Here is a 21,112-nt window from a genome sequence, read left to right as displayed (position 1 = left end):
ACATCACGCAATGATTTTTCACTAAATCATCATTGTTTAAAATATCATTCTTTTATTTATTAATTATCAATAAAATAATTTGTATTATCATATGACTTAAAGATCTATTATGCCACCGTACAGAATTGTTGATAATGTGAACAATTATGCATCCTTGAAAAGTGGGTCTTTTGAAATTGACAATACTTTACCTAACAAGAGACACCAAATTATAATTTATTATAAGAATCAAATATTAATAGCTTAGACTTCTTATTTTACTAAGTTCCATGTGGATTATTATTAATAAGTTCAATGCTCGAAATGTGGATTAAGCATGTAACCCGTAATTTGTTTCAGAAAAATTGGATATATCTAACTCTTTTTACCGCTTAACAACATTTATTTTTTACATGTAAACAAAATCTATCACATGCAAGGATGATGATGACCCCATTTTAAATTTTGGTGTTCCAATTCCATAAAGGATCAAAAAAATAAAATACTATTCCAAAAGTATAATATATAACCACTCATTTTTAATAATTTTTTCGAACAATTAGGCTGGCACAACAGCTTTATTAAGGCACTTTTAATAATAATTGAACCTAATTCCTCCATAAAGTGCTCTTTATCTTTACCAAAGCAACTATAGCTAGTATTAGTATCACAATTATGAATGGATGGATACAAACAACTAAAGGCAAAATAAAATGAATAATGTTAGGTAGTTCTTTTAAACACAAATAATTTTACATTCTTTTTCTTTTTTGGAGACTAAATTTTACATAAGCAAATTTCAACACAAGAATAAAAGGTTTTTTTTATGTTTTTATAAAAAAAAATCTGGCTCCCTATTCAAATAAATAACTTCACATAACAATATACCTATGATCAATCAAACCAAATGTGTGCGAAGCTTGTTGGCAACGTAGAGTAAGTGGCTGATGTTTGTCGGAGGATAGTTCTGAAGTAACTTGAGGTTAGACGTGAAGTCTCCAGCTAGTATTCGTCTCCTAACAATTATCAGCATCGCACAACATACTCGTAGTAGAGTTTCCTGAAGAAACAAGAACAAAAGTTTATTATTAATTCATTTTGAATCCAATCTTGCCAAACAAAATACTAGCTGCCTTAATCGGTTGTGTTTTTGGATCAGATAATTATGAGGTTAATCTTCCATAAACAGGAAGAGAAGATTAAATTGGGGAAATGATACTTACAAGAGGACCCTCGGGATCGCTTAAGAGTGTATCCCATATGAGGAGGCTGTCAGAGAAATTGAACTCTTGAGTCAGGAGAAGAGTAATCCATCTGAATGCGTAAAACTGAGGATTTACCTGCAAAACAATATCCAGAGCCAATTCATAACTCCTCGTCTCCTCAAACATAGACAATGAAAAATACAAAATCAGAATAAGGTGAAATCGAAGAAGATATTATAGGCCCCATTGAGAAACTGCTAAAACATGATATCATCTGGATGTGATACCACATCCAGATGATATCACTTTTGGAAACATATTGAGACGGAAATTCTCATCTGGATCGGTTTACAGGAATTGTTTCTAACTTCTAGCTTTTTATAATGGGAAATATAAATCGAAACAACATACTAACATAATTAATTTTCTATGAGAAATTCATGGATGAACCAGTAGACCAACTCTATGAATGGCTAGATAATTAATCACATCAAGGTGTATTCATACTTTTGTTGTGACCTCAAGATGACGCCAAAGCTCCTCGTCGTGTTCTCTCACAAGTTTGGACAACTTGGAAATTGTAGAACGGATTCCAACGACACTGTTATCTAACTGTTGACAGAAATGATCCCGGAATCCACTTAACAACTCGACAAAGCAAAAGAACGTGTCTGCTTCTGCAGCGAACTGCAAAATTTGAAGGATACTGATAAACAAGATGCTAATGAAAAATAGAACAAACCATCGAGCGAGTATATACCACTGTATTAACTATTTAATTCATTATGTGTCCATATAATTCATGTCAAGAGATTAACCGTCTAGTAAATTCTTTCCAAAATCAAAATATTAGTTCAAAAGATCTAATGTCTAAGGTCTTGTTTGATGAAGGGTAATCCAAATAACCCCGCCAAAGGTTTACAAGGAAAGGCTAGTCCTACATCAGACAGCTCTAAACAAGAACACAATTTCCATCTTATTCTTAGGTTTAAAAGGAGAGGCTAGTCCTAATATGGTCCATTTGGAAACACTTTTTTGTTCTTGGATCTGGACTTCAATAAATTGTTGAATCACTGTCTAACAGAGTTTTGTTTCCATACGTGATATCATCTGGAAAACAAGTACTTCAAAACGGGACATGCGATAACTAATATAATCAAACAAGAGAAGGTAAAGGAAATATCATTGAGAATACTACCTCATCCTGAAAAAAATCATTTTATCAAGTTCTAAAGACAACATGCAAGAGATGTTTATATCCTTACCGCATTTTCCTCATTAGGGTCATTTCTGAAAACGTAGAATAGAGGTGCCAGAACTTCATTCATTCCTTGCACATATCTTATACCCGGATTCAGCTTTGCAAAGACTATCAATATGCTTCTCAGAGATTCCTGAAATGAAAGAGAATGTTGGCTAATATATTTTGCTTCTTTGGGACATATCAACAATTCAGCAATAGAAGTTTACCTGGTTTGATTTTGCAAATTGATTGTCCCCGCAAAAAAAGTTCATGTCAGGATGAGTCCGTTTAACATCTCTATCTATCTGCTCTATAATCTCCGAATCCTGATTTTTCCATCAGGAATAAGACAATGAAGGATAGCAGCTTCTAAGAAGTATGTGCATAAAAATCTCTTCATTTTTGCACAGGATCTTTAATGTTGTGCATCGTAATAGTTTTTAAAATTTACTATGAATTGATTTTTAGATTTGCTACAAATGGATATTTTCACTAGTATGCTATTAGAATAAGGAGATTAATTACTTGTACTAGTAGGAAGAAGAACATAACAACTCATTATAACATGTGTCTCATTTTATTGCAATACATCTCATTGTTATGCATGATTTTCAATGAATTTATTTATTGTATAAAAAAATACATATAGCCGGCCAAATTATATGACGCCTAAGTTCCAGCCTCATTTGGCATAATACCTGAAAGAACTTATTCCATAAGCTGGTGTTCCCAAGACTCAAAGGGTGTTCTCCATGAGGTATCTCTGATCTTAAGAGTAAGGCACCACCATTTACACATTTTACTTCCTCATTCCCGATATTTGTCTTCTCCAATCTCCTCGTAATATCTGACTGACTAACACAGAAACAATTAGAAATTCATAAGCTCTTCACAATTGCAAAGAGAAAAAGGCTACAAACCATACAAAAAATAATATTCCTATAGCCTTAATGACTTGACTACAAGATTGTACTGCTTAATTCCAGCTTATTAACCATCATATGGATGCTAGAGTAAACATGCGCTAATATCTAATTGTATCATATGAAACATGGATACCCACGAACAGTAGTTCAAGTGGTAAGAGTCTTCAAGTGAGAGGTTAAGGTTTCAGGTTAGATTCTCACTAAAACCCCTATAATTGAAATGAGGATCATATCGGTGGGATATTGTGCTAACCTCCTCCAGGAAGGAAAAAAAGACTTCATCTAAAAACTCATAGGTTTCAACTTTTTATCTTTCCTCCTATCTTATCAAACTTTTCACGAATCGACAACACTTCATCTCCACTTGGAGGAAGAAAGCTGAAGATACAAAACTAACCAAGGCATTATTGCGCATTATCATTAAATGCACATACATCCATATTATCAATCATAATATATATATATATCCAATTCAATGCAAGGGAAGTGCATATAAGATTAAGATATGATTATTCAATTATACTAAAGCATAATACCAACTTACAGGATTCAGAAAAAGCTCTTCTTTGAAATGCTTGTACTGAGACCTCTTTTTGGCTAGTTCAGATGACCATAGCCCTCGATCAGGTGGCAAATATCCCAATAAAAGCTGCACATGTGAAGAAACGAGTTCCGAAGTCAAGCGATTTAAAATGCAAGCTAATTTTGATATGTATTCTCTACACTTTCCATCACTTTAAGAAATTCATAGTTTCCTCATTATCTGTCAACTGAATCAACTATACCTTCCACACTACTGCTCGAATGCCATCACTATCCGGTATACCTTGTGATGCAATTCTCCTCAATTCTCCCATATTTATCACTTTCCTTAAAAGCTTAATAAAAACAATAGTCTCATCAAACACATAACGCAGTATAACAATCGAACATATTAAGAGATTAACATGAAATGATTATTTATTGCATTGTAAAACAAAGATAAAACGACTGTATGTCTAACCTCTTGCATGAGCTGAGCTTGTCGCGCCAATTCATCGGCGGAGGAACTGACAGAGCTACCATTATCATCTCCATTACTCAACTGATCTCTAACTTCCACCTTCTGAGACTCCGGTTTGATCATAGCCGGAGGAGTAACCGTTACCGGTTCTCGAATCGGCGACTCCGTACGAGTTGAAGTCTCCGAAGAGACAGTAGAAGTTCCAGATTTTCGTATGATGCGATTATCTCCACCGTTATCTTCTTCGTCATCTGGATGTGTAGGAGTTGGAGGAGGAGCAGACCAGAGAGAACTGTTGAGCCAATCAGGTACTTGTTTTTTCACCATCTCGATCTCGACGGAAGGGAGAAGGAAGAAGGTCCAGGAGACTGTAAAGTGACCTCCGGCGAAGTCTTCTAGGTTTTCCAGAGCTCAACGATGAAGAATAACAGTTGAAAGTCACCTTTGATTCATCAAACCCTTTCTCGTAGTCGTGGAATCATCATACGCTTGCAGCTGGTGTAGAGAGAGAAAGAGAAGGGCACGAGGGAGGGAAGATAGAGAGAGAAAGATCTTATGACAGTACGGTGAGAAAATTATGCGAAGGGATTCTCTGAAGATGCCACGTCGACAGAGGAAAAGGGTAAAATAGTAATTTTCAAAGTTTATATCATATTTGTATGTATTAGTAAATTATCAAATAATAATGATTTGTATGTGATATTTTTCAAAGAAATTTTATGAAATAACCCTAATAATTGACTTAAACGTATAGATGACTACTTTTTATTTTTTTTAACAAAAAATACCTTGTTTTGTAACTCTAATTCGTCGAGTGTGTCGTTGCGTGATTCTAATTCTTCGAGTGTGCCGTCCCTAGACGCGTTTATGCCGACGCGATGAGATATTTTTATCTAAAAATAAGAGGCGATCATTTGCGCAATTAAAACAATTATTAGATTCATCTCATCAAATATCTATCTTTTCTCACTTACTAATACATCTCAATAAAATAAAATAATATAATTTCTAAATTATCTTAAATAATATTGATTTTTTCTCCCATCAATATGGCTCATTTAAAAAAAATAATTATTCTAATATAATAGTTGTCACAAATATTTAAAAATTAATTTGATTTATATAAAAAATTTAATTTATGTTATATACCAAAATAGCTCAATATTATAATTAAAAAAGTTATATTAAAGGTTGAGGGACCAAATGATACCTACTCATCATATCATCTCAATCAATCACATAGTTATAGGTGGCAGTTAATAACGAAACAAGCACAAAGAGCCACATTAAATCCAAATAATTTCTAAGAACTTGTTTGGTTATTATAGGATTTTTAGTGAATTTTTATTTATATTAAAAAAAATTGTTTGATGATAAATTATTATCATTTTTAATTAATTAATTATTATAAATATAATTTAATATTTAAATTTTATAAAAATAAAATAAAAATATTTTATTTAATAAATTAAATGATTTAATACTTAAAAATAAATATTATAAAATGATTATATTTTAATTAAAAAATTTTAAAAAAAACTCACCAAACAAACTTAATGCCATCTATTCACTTCAATAATTAAAATATCATTGACTCCAAACTTTATTTATCTTTTATAAAATTTAAATATTAAATATTAAATATAAATACATATTTTAATAATTTATTTAAAAAAAACAATCAAATTCATATAATTTGTTAGATTTTTTTTTATAAACATTTCATTCCTCTTGCAATCACATCATTTAATCTATTAATTAAAATAATAAAATACATTCTATTTAAAAAAATATATTTTATCATTATATATTAATACATTTTAATCTTTTTATAAAAAAATAAATAAAAATAAAATACTAATAAACTCAAACCTAACTCATAATCTATTATTGTTCAAATTAACCCCAAATCAATGCAACTTTAAGTAAACTTACATTTATATTTGACAATAATATGCATAAGAAATAATCTTCAGCTACCGAATAGCATCATGAAGATTGAACAAATATTCAATCCTAAATCACCCAGGTCGGATCTATACAGGAGTCATAATCTTTTAAAAAATAATAATAGCCTCGTTAACTTGATGGTAACTTGATGAACATCGTATACCCTGCCCTAGTTCAATTCTGCATCCTGATCTTACCAACAGATGGATGACTCTCGATTATTTAACTTATTTGAGATTATTTTCAAATAACCCAAAAGTAATAAGACCATAGACATTATTAGATAAACAACGAAGTAATTGGTTTCTTTAACAGTTGGATGTAATGGCATTTGAAATGAAAAAAAAAACAAGATTGTAGAGATCCAAAAACAGAGTGATTAAAAAGGTAAAATAGAAACCAAAAGTGTTCCTGCTGCCCAAACCATCAAATTGGAAATAGTTCTTTTCAAATCAAGTACTTCTTACTAAAGAACACCGAAAAAGGGGTTGTTTATTGCGCTACTTAACTCACTTCCAGCTGAGTAGAGCACTGTTTTGTCAACTTTTTCAATGGGGAGAAATAAGTACTCACCACCTTCAATCTTTTCAAAACCGCACAGCTCAAGAAATTCCACTCCACCTTTTAGTGCACCCACTCGAGCCTGCCCAGAAAACATTTAGAGGAGAGATATATGATGAAATGAATAATATTTGAGATTGAGAAAAATAAATTAATAAGAATATCAGTTTCACCTGAAAATTTGCATTGGTGACTCTAATCTTGCGGAACTTCTCCTCAGTAGGATTTGTTGCAGCATTCTTTACAAATGTTAAAAGCGTCTCAAACGCCTTTTTCACTTTGGCTTCGTCATCCTATAACATGACGGAATTAATTAATATATTCCCAGTTGGTCAACTTCAAGAGCCTCTAACAATAATTTCCCCAAACTATTTTTTTTAAAGGAAACAACTGATATCAAAACATCCTTTTCTTGTTCTCATCCTTTTTTTAGGAAATAAAAAGCAGCAGAAATAGTTAACTGTTTGTTACCTTATGGTTCTGCTTAAGAGATCTTAGGCACTCTCTCATTTGCTCTGTTTTTGTAGCAGGCCTGATAGGCAAGGAGCTCTGCATTTTGAAACAAGTCAGGCACAGAAACTACAGACTTTGATGGGATTATAAAATATGGAATTTTTTACCTTTTTTTCCTCCACAACTGGAGTAACAACTTTAACTGTAGAAGGATCTTCTGGAGCCAATCCAAGCTTCCTCCTTCTTTCTGCCTGTACAACACAATAAATTTACTTCATCAAATCACATCAAGACAACACATGTTTACAAACTGTGAACACTCAAACATTTTCAACCTGTAGTAGTTTTACAGGTTTGGGACATATGTAATAATACACACTCACCTTTTGAGATCCAACTAGATTCTAATCAACCAAAGTTCAATCCTACATTGGTAAGATGTGGGCATGCTGATATGACTGCACTAACTTTAGTACTGAATCATTTGATAAGAAAGTTGAATAAAACTGATTACAAGTTTCAGTTCAATGTCACAATTTGAACTGGAACTTTTTGCATAAGAAAAAAGGTATAACAACAGTAAAGGAGCAATTTCCATGGTAGATTACATGCAAAAGAAATATACACCTACTACATTACAGCACTGAGTCTAGAGACTTATGCTCTATAAGATTATGTTTCGATCCAATATTTTCTCAAATAAAACCTGAAGAGGCGATCAACATAACAAGTGCATTATAAAGTTTTAACTGGAGTGCTGCAAAAAAGACAAGAACCTTATCTTCCTCCAGCTTCTGTCGAATTCTCTCCCTAGCTCTTTTCTCCTCTTCTTTCTCAGCCTTACGCAATGCTATTATGCTGTGACAGTTTTGGCACATCAATCTCCAACATCGGAATGTATTGCACGGTGATTTTTTTTTCAAACATTAAAGAAAGCAATGAATCCCCACCGTTTTCTTTCATTATCTTCCTCTGCTCTCTTTGCTTCAAGGAGGTCCTTACCAATCCGAATCCTCTCCTAAAAAATACCATAAGCCATGTCAATTAATAGCAAGATACCGGAAACTTACACTGTTTGTCAGTCTACATAGACAACTCTCATTTTAATTTCAATATATCAAGCCCTATCCACTTACAATGCAATTGTTGAAACACTTCAAGGGCATTTATAATACAACCTAAATAGGCCTCACTCAAGATCTAAGGGATTGTGGCCCACCCAGTCTTAGGGGTAAGCTCCGGAAAGAATAGAACATTCCATACAAATTTTCCTTGTTTGATTATGAGAATCTATACCTCTATTCAGATTGATAATGGACCGTTTCTTTATAAAGTTGCATGCAATCATATCCTCAACCACTAACAAAAGTAACTGAACATTGTGTGAAGTATAAAAGCCAGATTTAGCTAAGATATTTCCTGAATATTTTCTTTTGGTACTCAAACGATTATAAGAGTATAAGAAAGATCTTGCAATTATCGTTGAGAGAGGAGATGTCGTCCATGATTTCTTCACAGGTTCAATGACTACTATGGCATAATTAAGACTTTGGGAAATCTGCCGCAGAACCCAAAGATATATAGAACTCACTAAGCAAGAATTACCTTCTCTTTCTCCCTTTCTGACAGCCTTTCTTCCTCTTCTTTCTTCTTGCGAGCTCGCTCTCTTGCGGAAAGAAAAACATAGACGAGAGCAAGAGAATTTAAAATGTGGTAAGTAACAGGCATCATGAAAACTTTTTCAATATACTCAAATGTTATGTTACACTAATACATCCTTAAGGAGTATATGAAACTATTACTCAAAAGAAACAAAGAGAATGAAATACGCAAAATGATTTTATTCAAAAAAGAAAAAGAAAAAAAAAAGAAATACGCAAAATGATAATGTCAAGTTAGATATTGGGATCACAATTAAATACTCAAGTCATCAATAACCGCTAAAAGTAAGTGCAGAATATATCTAAAATCACACACAGCTAGGGCAAGGAAAAAAGACTGCATGCATGTCTTTGTTAAAGGATAAAACTGGGAGGCCAAATTCTGGATGGTACCCCTCAAACTCCCTTCTTACATACATTGGAAACTAACAATGGACGATTTCAAGTTTCAATGATTTTGATCTTAGAAACAACATTTAAAACTACAAAAATGGAAGATAAAAATCAAATCACACACAGCTAGGGCAAGGAAAAAAGACTGCATGCATGCAAGATGTCTTTGTTAAAGGATAAAACTGGGAGGCCAAATTCTGGATGGTACCCCTCAAACTCCCTTCTTCTTACATACATTGGAAACTAACAATGGACAATTTCAAGTTTCAATGATTTTGATCTTAGAAACAACATTTAAAACTACAAAAATGGAAGATAAAAATCAAATTTTATTAGATTGGACAGCTTAAGGTGCTCGCTAATCACTTTTTGCTGCTACAACGAGTTGAAAACACTGAATCCCATAAACAAACCTAATTGACATGAACTAGAACAGAATTGGTCAAGGTAAAAAAAATGAATTCAATCAGAGAAACAAGAATAGTGATGTCCATGGTGACATTAAGGCCTTTACCTTAGTTCTTGTTGTTTTATCTTAATCTCTTCAGGAGTAAGAGAAGGCTTAGGAGCCTCATTTTTGCTACCGATAGGCACCTAAATAGATAAAGAAGGAATTAGGCAATCAATTTCACTTCCTCTTGTTCTCTTGCAGAGAAACTTGGAATATACCAACCCAATTCATAATATAGAAAGTATATTTAGTGATTCAGTATTGGTTTTATATACAGACATCAGATGTTAAAAGATATTTAATATATGAAATTCAGAGCTAAAGTAGGAGAAAAATTAATAGGGAAAATGAGTTCACTAAACTGATCATAAAAGAAGTTGTATAGAGTAAAATACATGATGATCTCCAGCAGCAGTCATATGATTCAGATCATGAACCATGAATTTCTGCTATTTATTTGCAAAGCAATTATATATTAAATATGCACCACTGCCAAGCTTAAGAAAATTGATCATTTGCATGGATCTTTGTTTTCCATCTTCATAAATAAGAGTTATTTTTGTTTCCTTATTTACAGGTAAGGATCAGGGGTTGATTCATGCACTAAATCTACTAGTTCAATGGCTCTCTATCAAATATGCTATCATCTAAGAAATTGCTGCATCATAGCAAAAGATCCAAGCAAAACTTGTTCTTCAATAGTAACAACTTTGAATAGCAAGCTAATCAAATTCTTTAGTCAGAAATTGAATGAAAAATATGTAAGCAAGTGAAGAAATTTCAAGGAAGATATTAGTGATAAAACAAATACCATGGGCATCTGATCTATATCTGCATCATCCTCATGTTCCATTGTCCAATTTACAGCAGCCTCCAGACTGGAATTTCCTGTGTGTGTATAGAAAAAGAAAGATTACTTGAGTCTGAAACTAAGCTGCAAGTATTCCTCTAAAAGAGAAATGTACAAGACAGATACACTATAGATAACATTCCAATGTACAAAAGTTGCAATATAAGGTCTTCCTGCTTGGTGTTTTGTGGGATTTTTTAATTTGCACCCATCTAGGAAGTTAGGGAACTTGGTTCCACAAGCCCAATTTGTTTAAACAACCAAAACTTCATAAGGATTATGATTATCCACTATTAAAGAAGAATATGGCCCAAGACAACTATGATGTGCATGACTTCATCAAGAAATTGTATGTGCAATACTTTTAGTATGAGATATTTATTAATTGATGTCAATAAATAAATAAGAAATGTCAGGTCTAAGATACATATTATAAGATTTTTCTCACCGGAAAAATGAAGTGCCCTGGTTGCCTTTGCCTTTGGAAATCCCATCTCTTCAAGTTCCTCAAGCAAATTTTGGTCAACTTCTGCAACAACCATCTCTGCATACAAGAGAAAGAAACTTGATGTGTATATACATATGAGAGAGCAAGAGAGAAAAGCTATTTAAAGAACTTCATATTTGAATTATCACTTTTTCCTATCAAGTAATTGTGTGCTATCACATTTCAATGTCATGAAAATAAAACCAAGACGCTCTACAAAGAAAGTATAATGAAGCAAGCTGACCATATAATTCACAAAAGAAGCAACCAACTATCCTGCACCGAGTTCGGCATAGTGTCCATCTTTCCCTCTTCATATAAAGGACACATGGGAAAGGTGTGTGCAACAACTTCCTCCATTATTACCTAATACTTTGATTTTCACTATAAGATGATAAATCTTTGCCTATTATGCAAGTTTCTACAAATATTTCCAGATGAAGCCAATATTAGGACCCTCTAACAAAGAATTGATTAAGAATCATCATAAACTTAGTGAGATGCCTACGGGACAGCTTTACTATTTTTCCTTGTAAACATCCATGTGAAAAGAGACCAGCAAAGCGACAAGTTAGAACAACTTGTGCATTTTGATGAACAAACTTCAAAATGTTTTGACCGGATTCCTTTGAAAACATAATGGGATGAATCATGCAGAAAAGGGAAAAGGGTTTCGGCTCATATACCACAAAACTTCAGTGAGCAAATCCAGTATCTACTGAATAACTCTACAACTTTTATCTAAGTCTGGACATCGAATCTTCATTCAATTGGTACCAAGCTCTGCAGTATGCAAAGTGATATTTTTTTAGTCAGAACTCAGAAGAAGCCTAAATTGAGCAAGCCTTTTCTTTTCAGTTGTGGACTGGTCTTCGTCGACTTGTTTATCACTTGCTCAGACTTTCAATTTAAAAACTCAAAACCTGACCCCAAACATACCATTCTGTGGCATGTTTCAACTGATCACAAAGTCTAGCAAGCGAAAGGCCAAACACAGCCTAAATATAAGGAAATCATATCAAACCCAATCTCCCTTTCAAATGCATTCATTCTATAACTGTAAACTGAATTGGTATCCAACTAAAAATCATGCTCATTTTTTCATTCAACGAAGACAACAACAAACATCTGATCTGAAGCTTCTAGATTCAAATAATTTACACCCTAAATCCAATTAATAGCGTACCTTCAGGCTGATTGCTAGCACTTCCTCCAGATCCCTCTCCCATTTCAACATCATTCTTGACATCCTTAGGGACCTCCAAAACAATAGGCTTTACCGCCTCAAAAGTCTTATCCTGAAACTCAGTATGCCCGGTCCTCTTAGTATGCAAGTCACTCTCCTGAAAATAGCAAAAATCCAATATATTTAGGTACATTCCATATGTGACAACTAGTTTATACACATTGAATTATGCTGATTAACCCATGATTACAATAAAATATCAAAAGATCTAGGTGAATCAGAAATCAAAACACGTGTAGAATCAGTGAATTGTACTTACAGTCTTGGAGCGACAAGGTTTGCTACAGGTAGAACAGACAAGATTGAGGACGGCCTCAGTTGATTCACTGAAATTGGAATGTTGAGTTAACTCAGCATGTTCTTGAGCTTCTTCTACCGATTTCAATAGGACGCCGCAGTCCCCGCACTTGAGGGATACGCCCGCCATTGATACTCTCTCTCTTTATCTCTATATCTTTCTCTCACTAGTCTAGATTCGCTGAATTACACCGAACCTGAAAGATCGAAAGCGATTCTGAAGTTCCATTGATCCGTCGTCGAGCTAAATAAAATGATTTACAAATTATGAAAGATGTTCCCTGAAATTATGAAAGAGATCCAAACTGACCCTTTATCTTCAAAATAAATCAAATGTTTCTTACAACTTGTACAAAATATAAACTTTTTAACATTTCAACCCATAAATTGAAGTACTAAATTTATGGTCATGTTAGTGTTAGCTTACATTGATTTATTTCATACCATAAAAGAGCTTATTTAACAATTTTACCATCTTAAAGTCTCTCGATGGTTCTTGGAAACACATGTAATGTAATGAAATAAGAAAACGAACCTAATTTATTATAGAATAATGATACATACAGCACCTTCGCATAGCACCTACTTCATTTGGAAAGAAAAGAGAAAATATATCTTAAAAAAATACAAAAGAGAGAAAAATATTTTTTCTTTCTTTTCAAATGAGGTAGGTGTTATGCGAAGGTGCTGTATAAGAGTGCTGTATATATCATTATTCTTTATTATATTAGTATTATTAAAAATTACGTATATACAACTATCCGATTATTATAAAAAATCTTACATTGATTTTATATGTGAAACTTTAGAAATAAAATTCGATTAGATCTCAATTATTTTAATGTTAATGATCACTTCACTTTGGGCAATTTTGTAAAATGTATTTGATCAAAATGCGATTGTAACCCTTATGGGCAATCGCAGATTGTATTAAATCAAATTGTTTGGATAAATTGAAATTCAGTCATATATTACATTAAGTGGTTATTTTCTATTAAGGCCCTACATCCGACTATATATTCAATGATTCAATTCATATTTCATATATTTTGTAATAACAATTTCAAACATTTTTTTTATTAGAATATATGTAAAATCAAGTTAATATATTTTTAAATTTTTTCATACATAATAGCGTTAATTAATGTAGTTTATGGTTCGATAATTCAAATTATCATTATCCGACACTAAGAGAATATGTTTTGTTCGAATTGAATCGGTATAAGGATTTGACGGTTCAGATTGATTTAACACTCACCCATAGGGCCAGTCATAACCTACATGTAGAACTTGTATGGGTAATAATACAATCAAATTGTTTTGAAAGTTTGAGGAAAAAAGCAAATAAAAAGTAAGTTTGATGAAGAAAGTTCAAATTTTAGAAAATTTGAGTGCCAAATATCAGATTTCTCTATTACTTGTTAGGTAAACAAAGGAATAATGAACCTCCACGCAAGCACAAACTTGTCACCAATAGTTTTTTCTTTTTTAAAGTATGATACACATGTAAATAAATGACAACTAAAGCAAATTTCACATCTTATCCCACTTAACACTTCCAAATTAATCAACAGTTAAACTCCAAGTCCTAACAAATGAAACCTTAAAACTAACCAAGTTTATTATCGGAGGAAGCTAACTCGAGTCTCGTGTTTTAAACCCTAGTTTATTATTGGAGGAAGCTAGCTCGCGCCTCTTGACCACATTTACCAAACTAACAAAATATCATTTGATATAATCATTTCTCAACATAACAACATTTAGTTTTCGGGCACTGTTAATAGTTATTAGTTAATCACTAGTCACTACAAATGACCTACTGCTATCTACAACTTATAACAACAAGCTTCTAACTCATTTCTAATGATTCTTAAAGTATTCAATACGAAAAAAATAATCAAGAAATTGAGACAATACATTAATCGTGTTTCTTAAGCAGGCAATTCAAGCTTTGAGTTGTTCTTCCAACTGCCAACCGATTAAAAATGAAGCGATCAGTCAAACATATCTTATCCAGCAATATGGAATTTTAAATGGGAGGGAAAGAGTTTACCTTTGGAAGTAGTAATAGAAGAAATCAGCATATAACAATGTCTGAACAAGTCCTGATATCCAAGCTACAATGTAACATTCCTCGAGTAAATTATACTGTCTATGAAGAATTTTAAATTGACAAAGGATCTGTCCCATTTGGAAACACTTGTATTTTTGTTTTTGTATCTGGAAATGTTTCTAGATACAAAAACTAAAAGTGTTTCCAAACAGGCCTGAGAGAGATTATCGTACTTATCCAGTGGACGAAGTGAGGTTCAGTGAAGTATCGGTAGATCCAGTTCAGGATGTAGAGTCCTCGATATGCTCTGTAGCAATAAGAGATGAAAACGCTCAATTTTATGCTTTATTGAAAGAAAGAAATAACATGGAAATCGCAAGCTGAGAGATTACCCGAGGAGCAAAACATATTGGCCAGTTAAGTTGTCAATGTTTCTTGTCCTTTGCAACAACACGAGCTGAGGAAGTATGGCAATTGCTTCCAAGTACAAGGAAAATGTCCACATTACCTGATTAAACAAGTTTCAATTCTTGGATCACTTTCAGGAACAAGAGGAGGGAAACAAATATAAAATTTCTTTACCATTTCTAGATCTTTTTTATTTTAATGGGTAAAACAGAACACTATGGCCAGACTTGGACGTTTCACAAGCATATGAGCCATGTTAAAGATGTGTGCTCCAAAGTTAATCCCAAAGAACTTTAAATGAAAATTCTTACCGCTTTGAAGGTAAACCTCTCATGTATGAGCAAGGCCAGAAAGAAACAAGGCAGCAAAAGAAAATAATGGCGAAACGTGTCTTGGTCTTTGTCATAAGATCTGCGAACAGTCTTGTGATGTCTAATGTACCAAACAATCAAGAAAGAACTTGCCAAGAATACTATCTTCATCAAAGAGTTATAAAGAGATATATAATCAGTAAACAAGTCCAAGTAACGAGTAGCAAAGACAATGGTGTAAAGCTCTTGTGTCTTTAGGGAAATGCCTGCAAACAACAAAGTCCAATAGCCTGTAAGTGAGGAGCTGAAAATTGACACCCCCCAAAAGAAAATTTTATCGAACTTTCAGTACTCAGTAATGAGAGAACTCGCCATATTATCATTAGCTAATCATACTTGTTTATACATCGAAAACAATAGATCATTGATTAATTAGGCAAAATTAACGCTATGGTAGACATTAATTAGCTCACAAGGAGGTTTTAACCCTTGGAATGTAGTCTTCCTTTAATATTTCAGATTATACAGCAAAGAAATGAATACCATGTGCATCTAAATTGTGTTCAATGTCCATATAATGCTCATAAAATCTTAAGTTCATATTTAGATCACATCACATAATGTGAGCATCAGCCAGAATCGTATTCATATAAAATCTTAAGTTCATATTCATATCATACCCTCAAAAGAATTTTTTATCGAACTTTCAGTACTCCATAATGAGAGAACTCGCCATATTATTATTAACTAATCTTACTTATTTATACATCAAAAGCAATAGATCATTGATTAATCAGACAAAGTTAACACTATGATAGACATTAATTAGCTCACAAGGAGGTTTAAACCCTAGGAATGTAGTCTTCCGTATTTCAGACTATACATAATCCCCTCTTCTAACCTAGCCTAGAAAGGTCCTGAGTTCGAGCCCGTTAGGCAGCAAGTTCTGCGTCTAGTTAAATTTGTTTGTGGGCTATATAAATCCCTTGTGGCGACATTTATCCCCTCTTCTGTACTAGTGTAAAAATGTGGATATTCTCAACCTCCTTCAAAGGTTCTGAGGTTGAACCCGTCAGGCGGTAAGTCATGCGCCTGAATAAGTGTGTTTGCGGGCTAGCCACATTTTTTTTCTTCTTCAGATTATACAGAAAATATATGAATCTAAATTGTGTTCAATGTGCATATGGAGAATGCTCAAAAAATCTTAAGTTCATATTCATATCACATCACATAATGTGATATCAGCCAGTCTAGCAAATGAACTTTTTCTATCAATAAGTCATAAATGTCTGTCAACCTCAAAGTTGCAACTAAAAATCAATTGAAGATGTTCAAAGGAAAACTAGTTACAGATTCTTATGCTGCCTGCAAGTCTTTAATCCATTGACCATTCAAAAAGAAGATAACATAAAATAGAAAAATATTCGCCTAAAACTCAGCATTTCGGATACACAAGACAGTGAAAGCTTGAGATTCAGCTTAAACGAGCAATGCGATAAAGAAAAAGAAAAAGAGTCAATGTGTGTCTACAAACCAGCACATGATTTGATGGTATGGATCTTGAGAAGTAAGACGAGAACACTGGCAAGATGAGTCATATCACCGGCTAATCGAAATATATTCATATTTGCTCTCTTCTCTTCTCTTCTCTTCTATCTACAGACGAATTTACCGTAGAGATCTCCGATTGGTAAATCGAGAAATGAGAAGCTTGTACTTGTTAATCTTCTTCTCTTCTTCTGCCCGTAGTTCGTCCGATTTGCCGGAGGTGGTTATAGAGAGAGATATAGCGACGGATCAACTGTAGGTTCTCGGCAGTTAGCACAGAGGAGAAGAAGAAGGAGACGGAATCCCCAAATTAGTATTTTCCGATTTCCTGATTTCAATTTGCTTTTAAACGACAGCGTATTGCAGCATTTGCATGCAATGTGATTTTATGAAAGATGAAATAATTTTATTAATTTAGAATTCTAAGTAGATCTAAAATAAGGAAATTTAACGGGTGATGACCCTAATAATTTTGTAAAAATGATATTTTCACTAGGTATAAAGTCGAAAATATGCTCAGCACCCTTATTTGATGCGAAAAGGTGGTCTGATAATGTTTATAAAAATGACCTCGCGGTGCTTTCGCGTAACGTAAAGGGGTATTTTCAATAGGTATAAAGTCAAAAATATCATGTGAAGCACCCTTATTTGACGCGAAAATGTGGTCTAATAATGTTTGTAAAAATGACCTCGCTGTGCTTTCGCGTAACGCAAAGGGGTATTTTCGTCCAAAATGATCATTTTTGCAAACTTCATCGGATACGAGATATTTCCCAAACAATAATCATTATTAGGGTCATTCTGTTAAATTTTCCCTAAAATAATGGGTGAAAACAACCATAAAAAATAGTTTTTGAATTAAGCTGTAACAAGTTAAAAAATTGACAAAAGAAAAGCAAATTATTCTTTTAAACAATTTAACATATTTGATTAATCATTAAATTGCAAACAAAATAGAAACTTTGTTAATTCAAGTTATAATTATCACCACTAGCTCATTTGATCTTTATTTATTTATTATTATTTTTTTTAATTTTATCCAATTTTGTATAAATTTTCTTTCATCACTGTTATTCTAACCCTCAAATTACTAATTTCGTTTTTCAAAATATAACATACTAGCAAAAAAAAAAAGACCGCACGAAGTTAAGTTAACACATATATTAACTAAAAAAACATGGAAAAAAAATTAAAAAGAAAAAAAGAAAAATTAAAATTTCTGTTTTTTTTCGTCTTAATAAATATTCGTTCAACGGCCACTAAATGCTTGTAATTGCTACTTAAATCTACCATTTAAGTGGATTCCTTTGTGTTATTTTTTGAAATTCTAATATAAATAAGATATTATAATAATTAGTCTGAGAGTTGTAAACATAAAAAATATAAGATTAAATAATAAGTATAATGAATATCGATAATTGGACAATATTTTTTACTACATTTTTTTAAGGTTGTAAGGATCGTAATTGAACACAACACAATGAATCATAAGTTCTAATTTCTCAAAATTTATAACTATAAATATCATTTAAAAGTCCTACCAATTTGAGACTATAAATATCAAACAAAGCTCTTATTCATAGTGTCGATTCAATCAAAATTTATCCAAATTAAATTACAGAGATTAATAAATACTATTGAAATCATCGTCCGATAAGAATTTAGTGGTTCTACACATTCAAACAATAAAATTGCTGTTCAAAATTTATCTTTTTATGTTCTTGCAGATAATTTCATTTTAAATGGAATAGATGAAAATGTAATAGAGAATAAAAAATATAATATCAAAAGGCTAAGAGTTTGGTAACATTCTCAATAAACATCTTATTATTTCAATTTCAAATCACCAAAATATAAAATAGTGACAAGAAAAATAAATAAGTTTATTATCAAATGTAAAGACAAATACATATATAAATACCAAAATAATGTAGATATTGAACAACCAGCGATATAACATTTTAAAGTTAAAATATGTCAAAAAATAATAATAATAAAGTTAATAATAATAATAATAATAAAGTATCCATTGTTTATGAATTTACTTGTACCACCTAACAATTTGTCTAAAATTTTGTAAAATAAAACTCATTTTTTTTGGTGTCGAAATGCTTATAATCCAATTTTCATAATATTTGCATTAATTTGTTTTATTTGATGTTAATTATTTGGATAAATTATTAATATATATGAATTTAAGGTTGTAATAATATTTAATATCCGTTAATTTTATTTCCATTAATTAGTTATAAATTAGAATGAAACTGAATAATTTATTTTATGGATGGGAGGTTATAATAATATTTATTATCGTTAGTGAACATATTCAATATATTTTTTTACAATTTAAATCTCCTAAATAGTTTTCATAATTAATATTAATATTTAATACAAATCTCAAATAGAACTGAAGGAGTTTGTTTTATTTGATGTTAATTATTTGGATAAATTATTAATATATATGAATGGAAGGTTGTAATAATATTTATTATCCGTTAATTTTATTTCTATTAATTAGTTATGAATTAGAATGAAACAGTTATATGAATGTGAGGTTATAATAATATTTATTATCCGTTAGTGAACATATTCAATGTAAGTATATTTTTTTATAATTTAAATCTCCTAAAGAGTTTTCATAATTAATATTAATATTTAATATAAATCTCAATAATTATAGATGACTTTTTTTAGATGAGAAGGGTTTATTTTATTTGAATTTATTTATAAATAATCAAATTATTTAGATAAAATATTTTATAAAAAATATTAATGTATATGGATGGTAGGTTATATTTATTGAGTTTATTTTTACTAACATTTATTTTTATAAAAATAAGAGTATCAAAAACTAAAATATACCATAAAATTAAAAGTTGCACAATAAAATTATATTCATAAAACACATTATTATTTAAATTAAATTAGGATTATTAAACAAAATAATTGATCTTCAATTATTCCATGTTAGTGTATACATATGAAGATACAAATCTAGAGCAATCTATTATACTTCTGAAAGTTTAGCTTCATATCTAGATTTATATCTTCATATGTATACACTAATTTGGAATAATTGAAGATCAAGTATTTTGTTTAATAATCCTAATTTTAATGAAATAATAATGTGTTTTATGAATTTAATTTTATTGTGCAACTTCTATTTTTATGGTATATTTTAGTTTTTGATATTTCTATTTTTATAAAAATAAATGTTAGTAAAAATAAACTCAATAAATATAACCTACCATCTATATATATTAATATTTTTTATTAAATATTTCATCTAAATAATTTGATTATTTATAAATAAATTCAAATAAAATAAACCCTTCTCATCTAAAAATTCATCTATAATTATTGAGATTATTTACATTAAATATTAATATTAATTATGAAAACTATTTAGGAGATTTAAATTGTAAAAAAATATACTTACATTGAATATGTTCACTAACTGATAATAAATACTATTATAACCTCCCATCCATAAAATAAATCATTCAATTTTATTCTAATTTATAACTAATTAATAAAATTAAAATTAACGGATAATAAATATTACTACAATGGCTGAAAGTACCTAAAATAAACCAAACAAAATCAGGAATTAATGTAATAAAAAATTAAAAAATCTTTTTACAAACGAATTTTATGATAAAATGATCCAAATTTCACCGACTTACCAATGCTCACACCTCCAGGCATGACCACACGATTATCACCAAAATAACTTTGCATAACCATGATAACACCATTATCGCCAAAACCTAATAAAAAAATCAAAGTTATTTAATCTTGAATCCAATGAACCCATCATCTCCATCAAAACATCAATTGAAATATTAAAAATCAACTATTAAAGTGATCACTAAAAGTATTTGAAACCAACCAAACAAATCGGAAATTATTATATGTATATATAGTCTCCAGATAACTTTGCTCTCATCTGTCTCTGAATAACAAAGTAAGACTTAAGGAGAGACGAAACATAATAGAGAAGAAAAGTTATATTTCAAGAACTAATAAAAATATATGATAAGAAGTTTAGACTTGAGCTCAAAAGTTCATACCACATTACACAAAT

General features: G+C 31.2%; 3 protein-coding genes across 3 annotated transcripts; all 3 read right to left on the bottom strand.

Moving 5' to 3' along the window:
* Positions 1 to 677: 677 nt before the first annotated feature.
* On the bottom strand, positions 678 to 4,892 carry LOC124939982 (TBC1 domain family member 13-like). Its single transcript, XM_047480451.1, has 9 exons — positions 4,357 to 4,892; positions 4,139 to 4,231; positions 3,898 to 4,002; positions 3,126 to 3,278; positions 2,655 to 2,753; positions 2,450 to 2,578; positions 1,692 to 1,871; positions 1,203 to 1,319; positions 678 to 1,039 (listed from the first exon to the last, which is right to left on the bottom strand). The coding sequence occupies exons 1-9, from the start codon at positions 4,681 to 4,683 to the stop codon at positions 878 to 880; spliced, it is 1,365 nt and encodes a 454-aa protein (XP_047336407.1). The 5' UTR covers positions 4,684 to 4,892; the 3' UTR covers positions 678 to 877.
* Positions 4,893 to 6,554: 1,662 nt separating this feature from the next.
* LOC124939799 (chromatin assembly factor 1 subunit A) lies at positions 6,555 to 12,934 on the bottom strand. Its single transcript, XM_047480246.1, has 12 exons — positions 12,668 to 12,934; positions 12,349 to 12,505; positions 11,124 to 11,219; positions 10,637 to 10,713; positions 9,889 to 9,968; positions 8,926 to 8,986; positions 8,271 to 8,338; positions 8,097 to 8,178; positions 7,488 to 7,571; positions 7,339 to 7,416; positions 7,041 to 7,160; positions 6,555 to 6,949 (listed from the first exon to the last, which is right to left on the bottom strand). The coding sequence occupies exons 1-12, from the start codon at positions 12,833 to 12,835 to the stop codon at positions 6,773 to 6,775; spliced, it is 1,248 nt and encodes a 415-aa protein (XP_047336202.1). The 5' UTR covers positions 12,836 to 12,934; the 3' UTR covers positions 6,555 to 6,772.
* Positions 12,935 to 14,420: 1,486 nt separating this feature from the next.
* LOC124939752 (ER lumen protein-retaining receptor-like) lies at positions 14,421 to 17,319 on the bottom strand. Its single transcript, XM_047480192.1, has 6 exons — positions 17,012 to 17,319; positions 15,478 to 15,743; positions 15,151 to 15,266; positions 14,992 to 15,065; positions 14,759 to 14,822; positions 14,421 to 14,673 (listed from the first exon to the last, which is right to left on the bottom strand). Exons 1-6 carry the CDS (start codon positions 17,100 to 17,102, stop codon positions 14,637 to 14,639), a joined length of 648 nt encoding a protein of 215 aa, XP_047336148.1. The 5' UTR covers positions 17,103 to 17,319; the 3' UTR covers positions 14,421 to 14,636.
* Positions 17,320 to 21,112: the final 3,793 nt, after the last annotated feature.

The sequence above is a fragment of the Impatiens glandulifera genome, chromosome 5 (genome assembly GCF_907164915.1).
Source record: "Impatiens glandulifera chromosome 5, dImpGla2.1, whole genome shotgun sequence".
Taxonomy (NCBI): domain Eukaryota; kingdom Viridiplantae; phylum Streptophyta; class Magnoliopsida; order Ericales; family Balsaminaceae; genus Impatiens; species Impatiens glandulifera.
Note: the sequence above shows the minus strand (reverse complement) of the source record. Positions and strands in the feature narration are given on the sequence as shown.

Coding starts and splice junctions, on each gene's coding strand:
- LOC124939799 (XM_047480246.1), bottom strand. CDS start 12,835: ATGGCGGGCGTATCCCTCAAGTGCGGGGACTGCGGCGTCCTATTGAAA. Junction 7,572..8,096: donor AGAAGCTGGAGGAAGATAAG/GTTCTTGTCTTT, acceptor TGTGTTGTACAG/GCAGAAAGAAGGAGGAAGCT. Junction 7,417..7,487: donor CAGTTGTGGAGGAAAAAAAG/GTAAAAAATTCC, acceptor TTCAAAATGCAG/AGCTCCTTGCCTATCAGGCC.
- LOC124939752 (XM_047480192.1), bottom strand. CDS start 17,102: ATGAATATATTTCGATTAGCCGGTGATATGACTCATCTTGCCAGTGTT. Junction 15,744..17,011: donor TACCATCAAATCATGTGCTG/GTTTGTAGACAC, acceptor TGTTGTTTGCAG/GCATTTCCCTAAAGACACAA. Junction 15,267..15,477: donor AGAGGTTTACCTTCAAAGCG/GTAAGAATTTTC, acceptor TTGTTTAATCAG/GTAATGTGGACATTTTCCTT.
- LOC124939982 (XM_047480451.1), bottom strand. CDS start 4,683: ATGGTGAAAAAACAAGTACCTGATTGGCTCAACAGTTCTCTCTGGTCT. Junction 2,579..2,654: donor AATTTGCAAAATCAAACCAG/GTAAACTTCTAT, acceptor CTTTCATTTCAG/GAATCTCTGAGAAGCATATT. Junction 1,040..1,202: donor GCGATCCCGAGGGTCCTCTT/GTAAGTATCATT, acceptor TTGTTTCTTCAG/GAAACTCTACTACGAGTATG.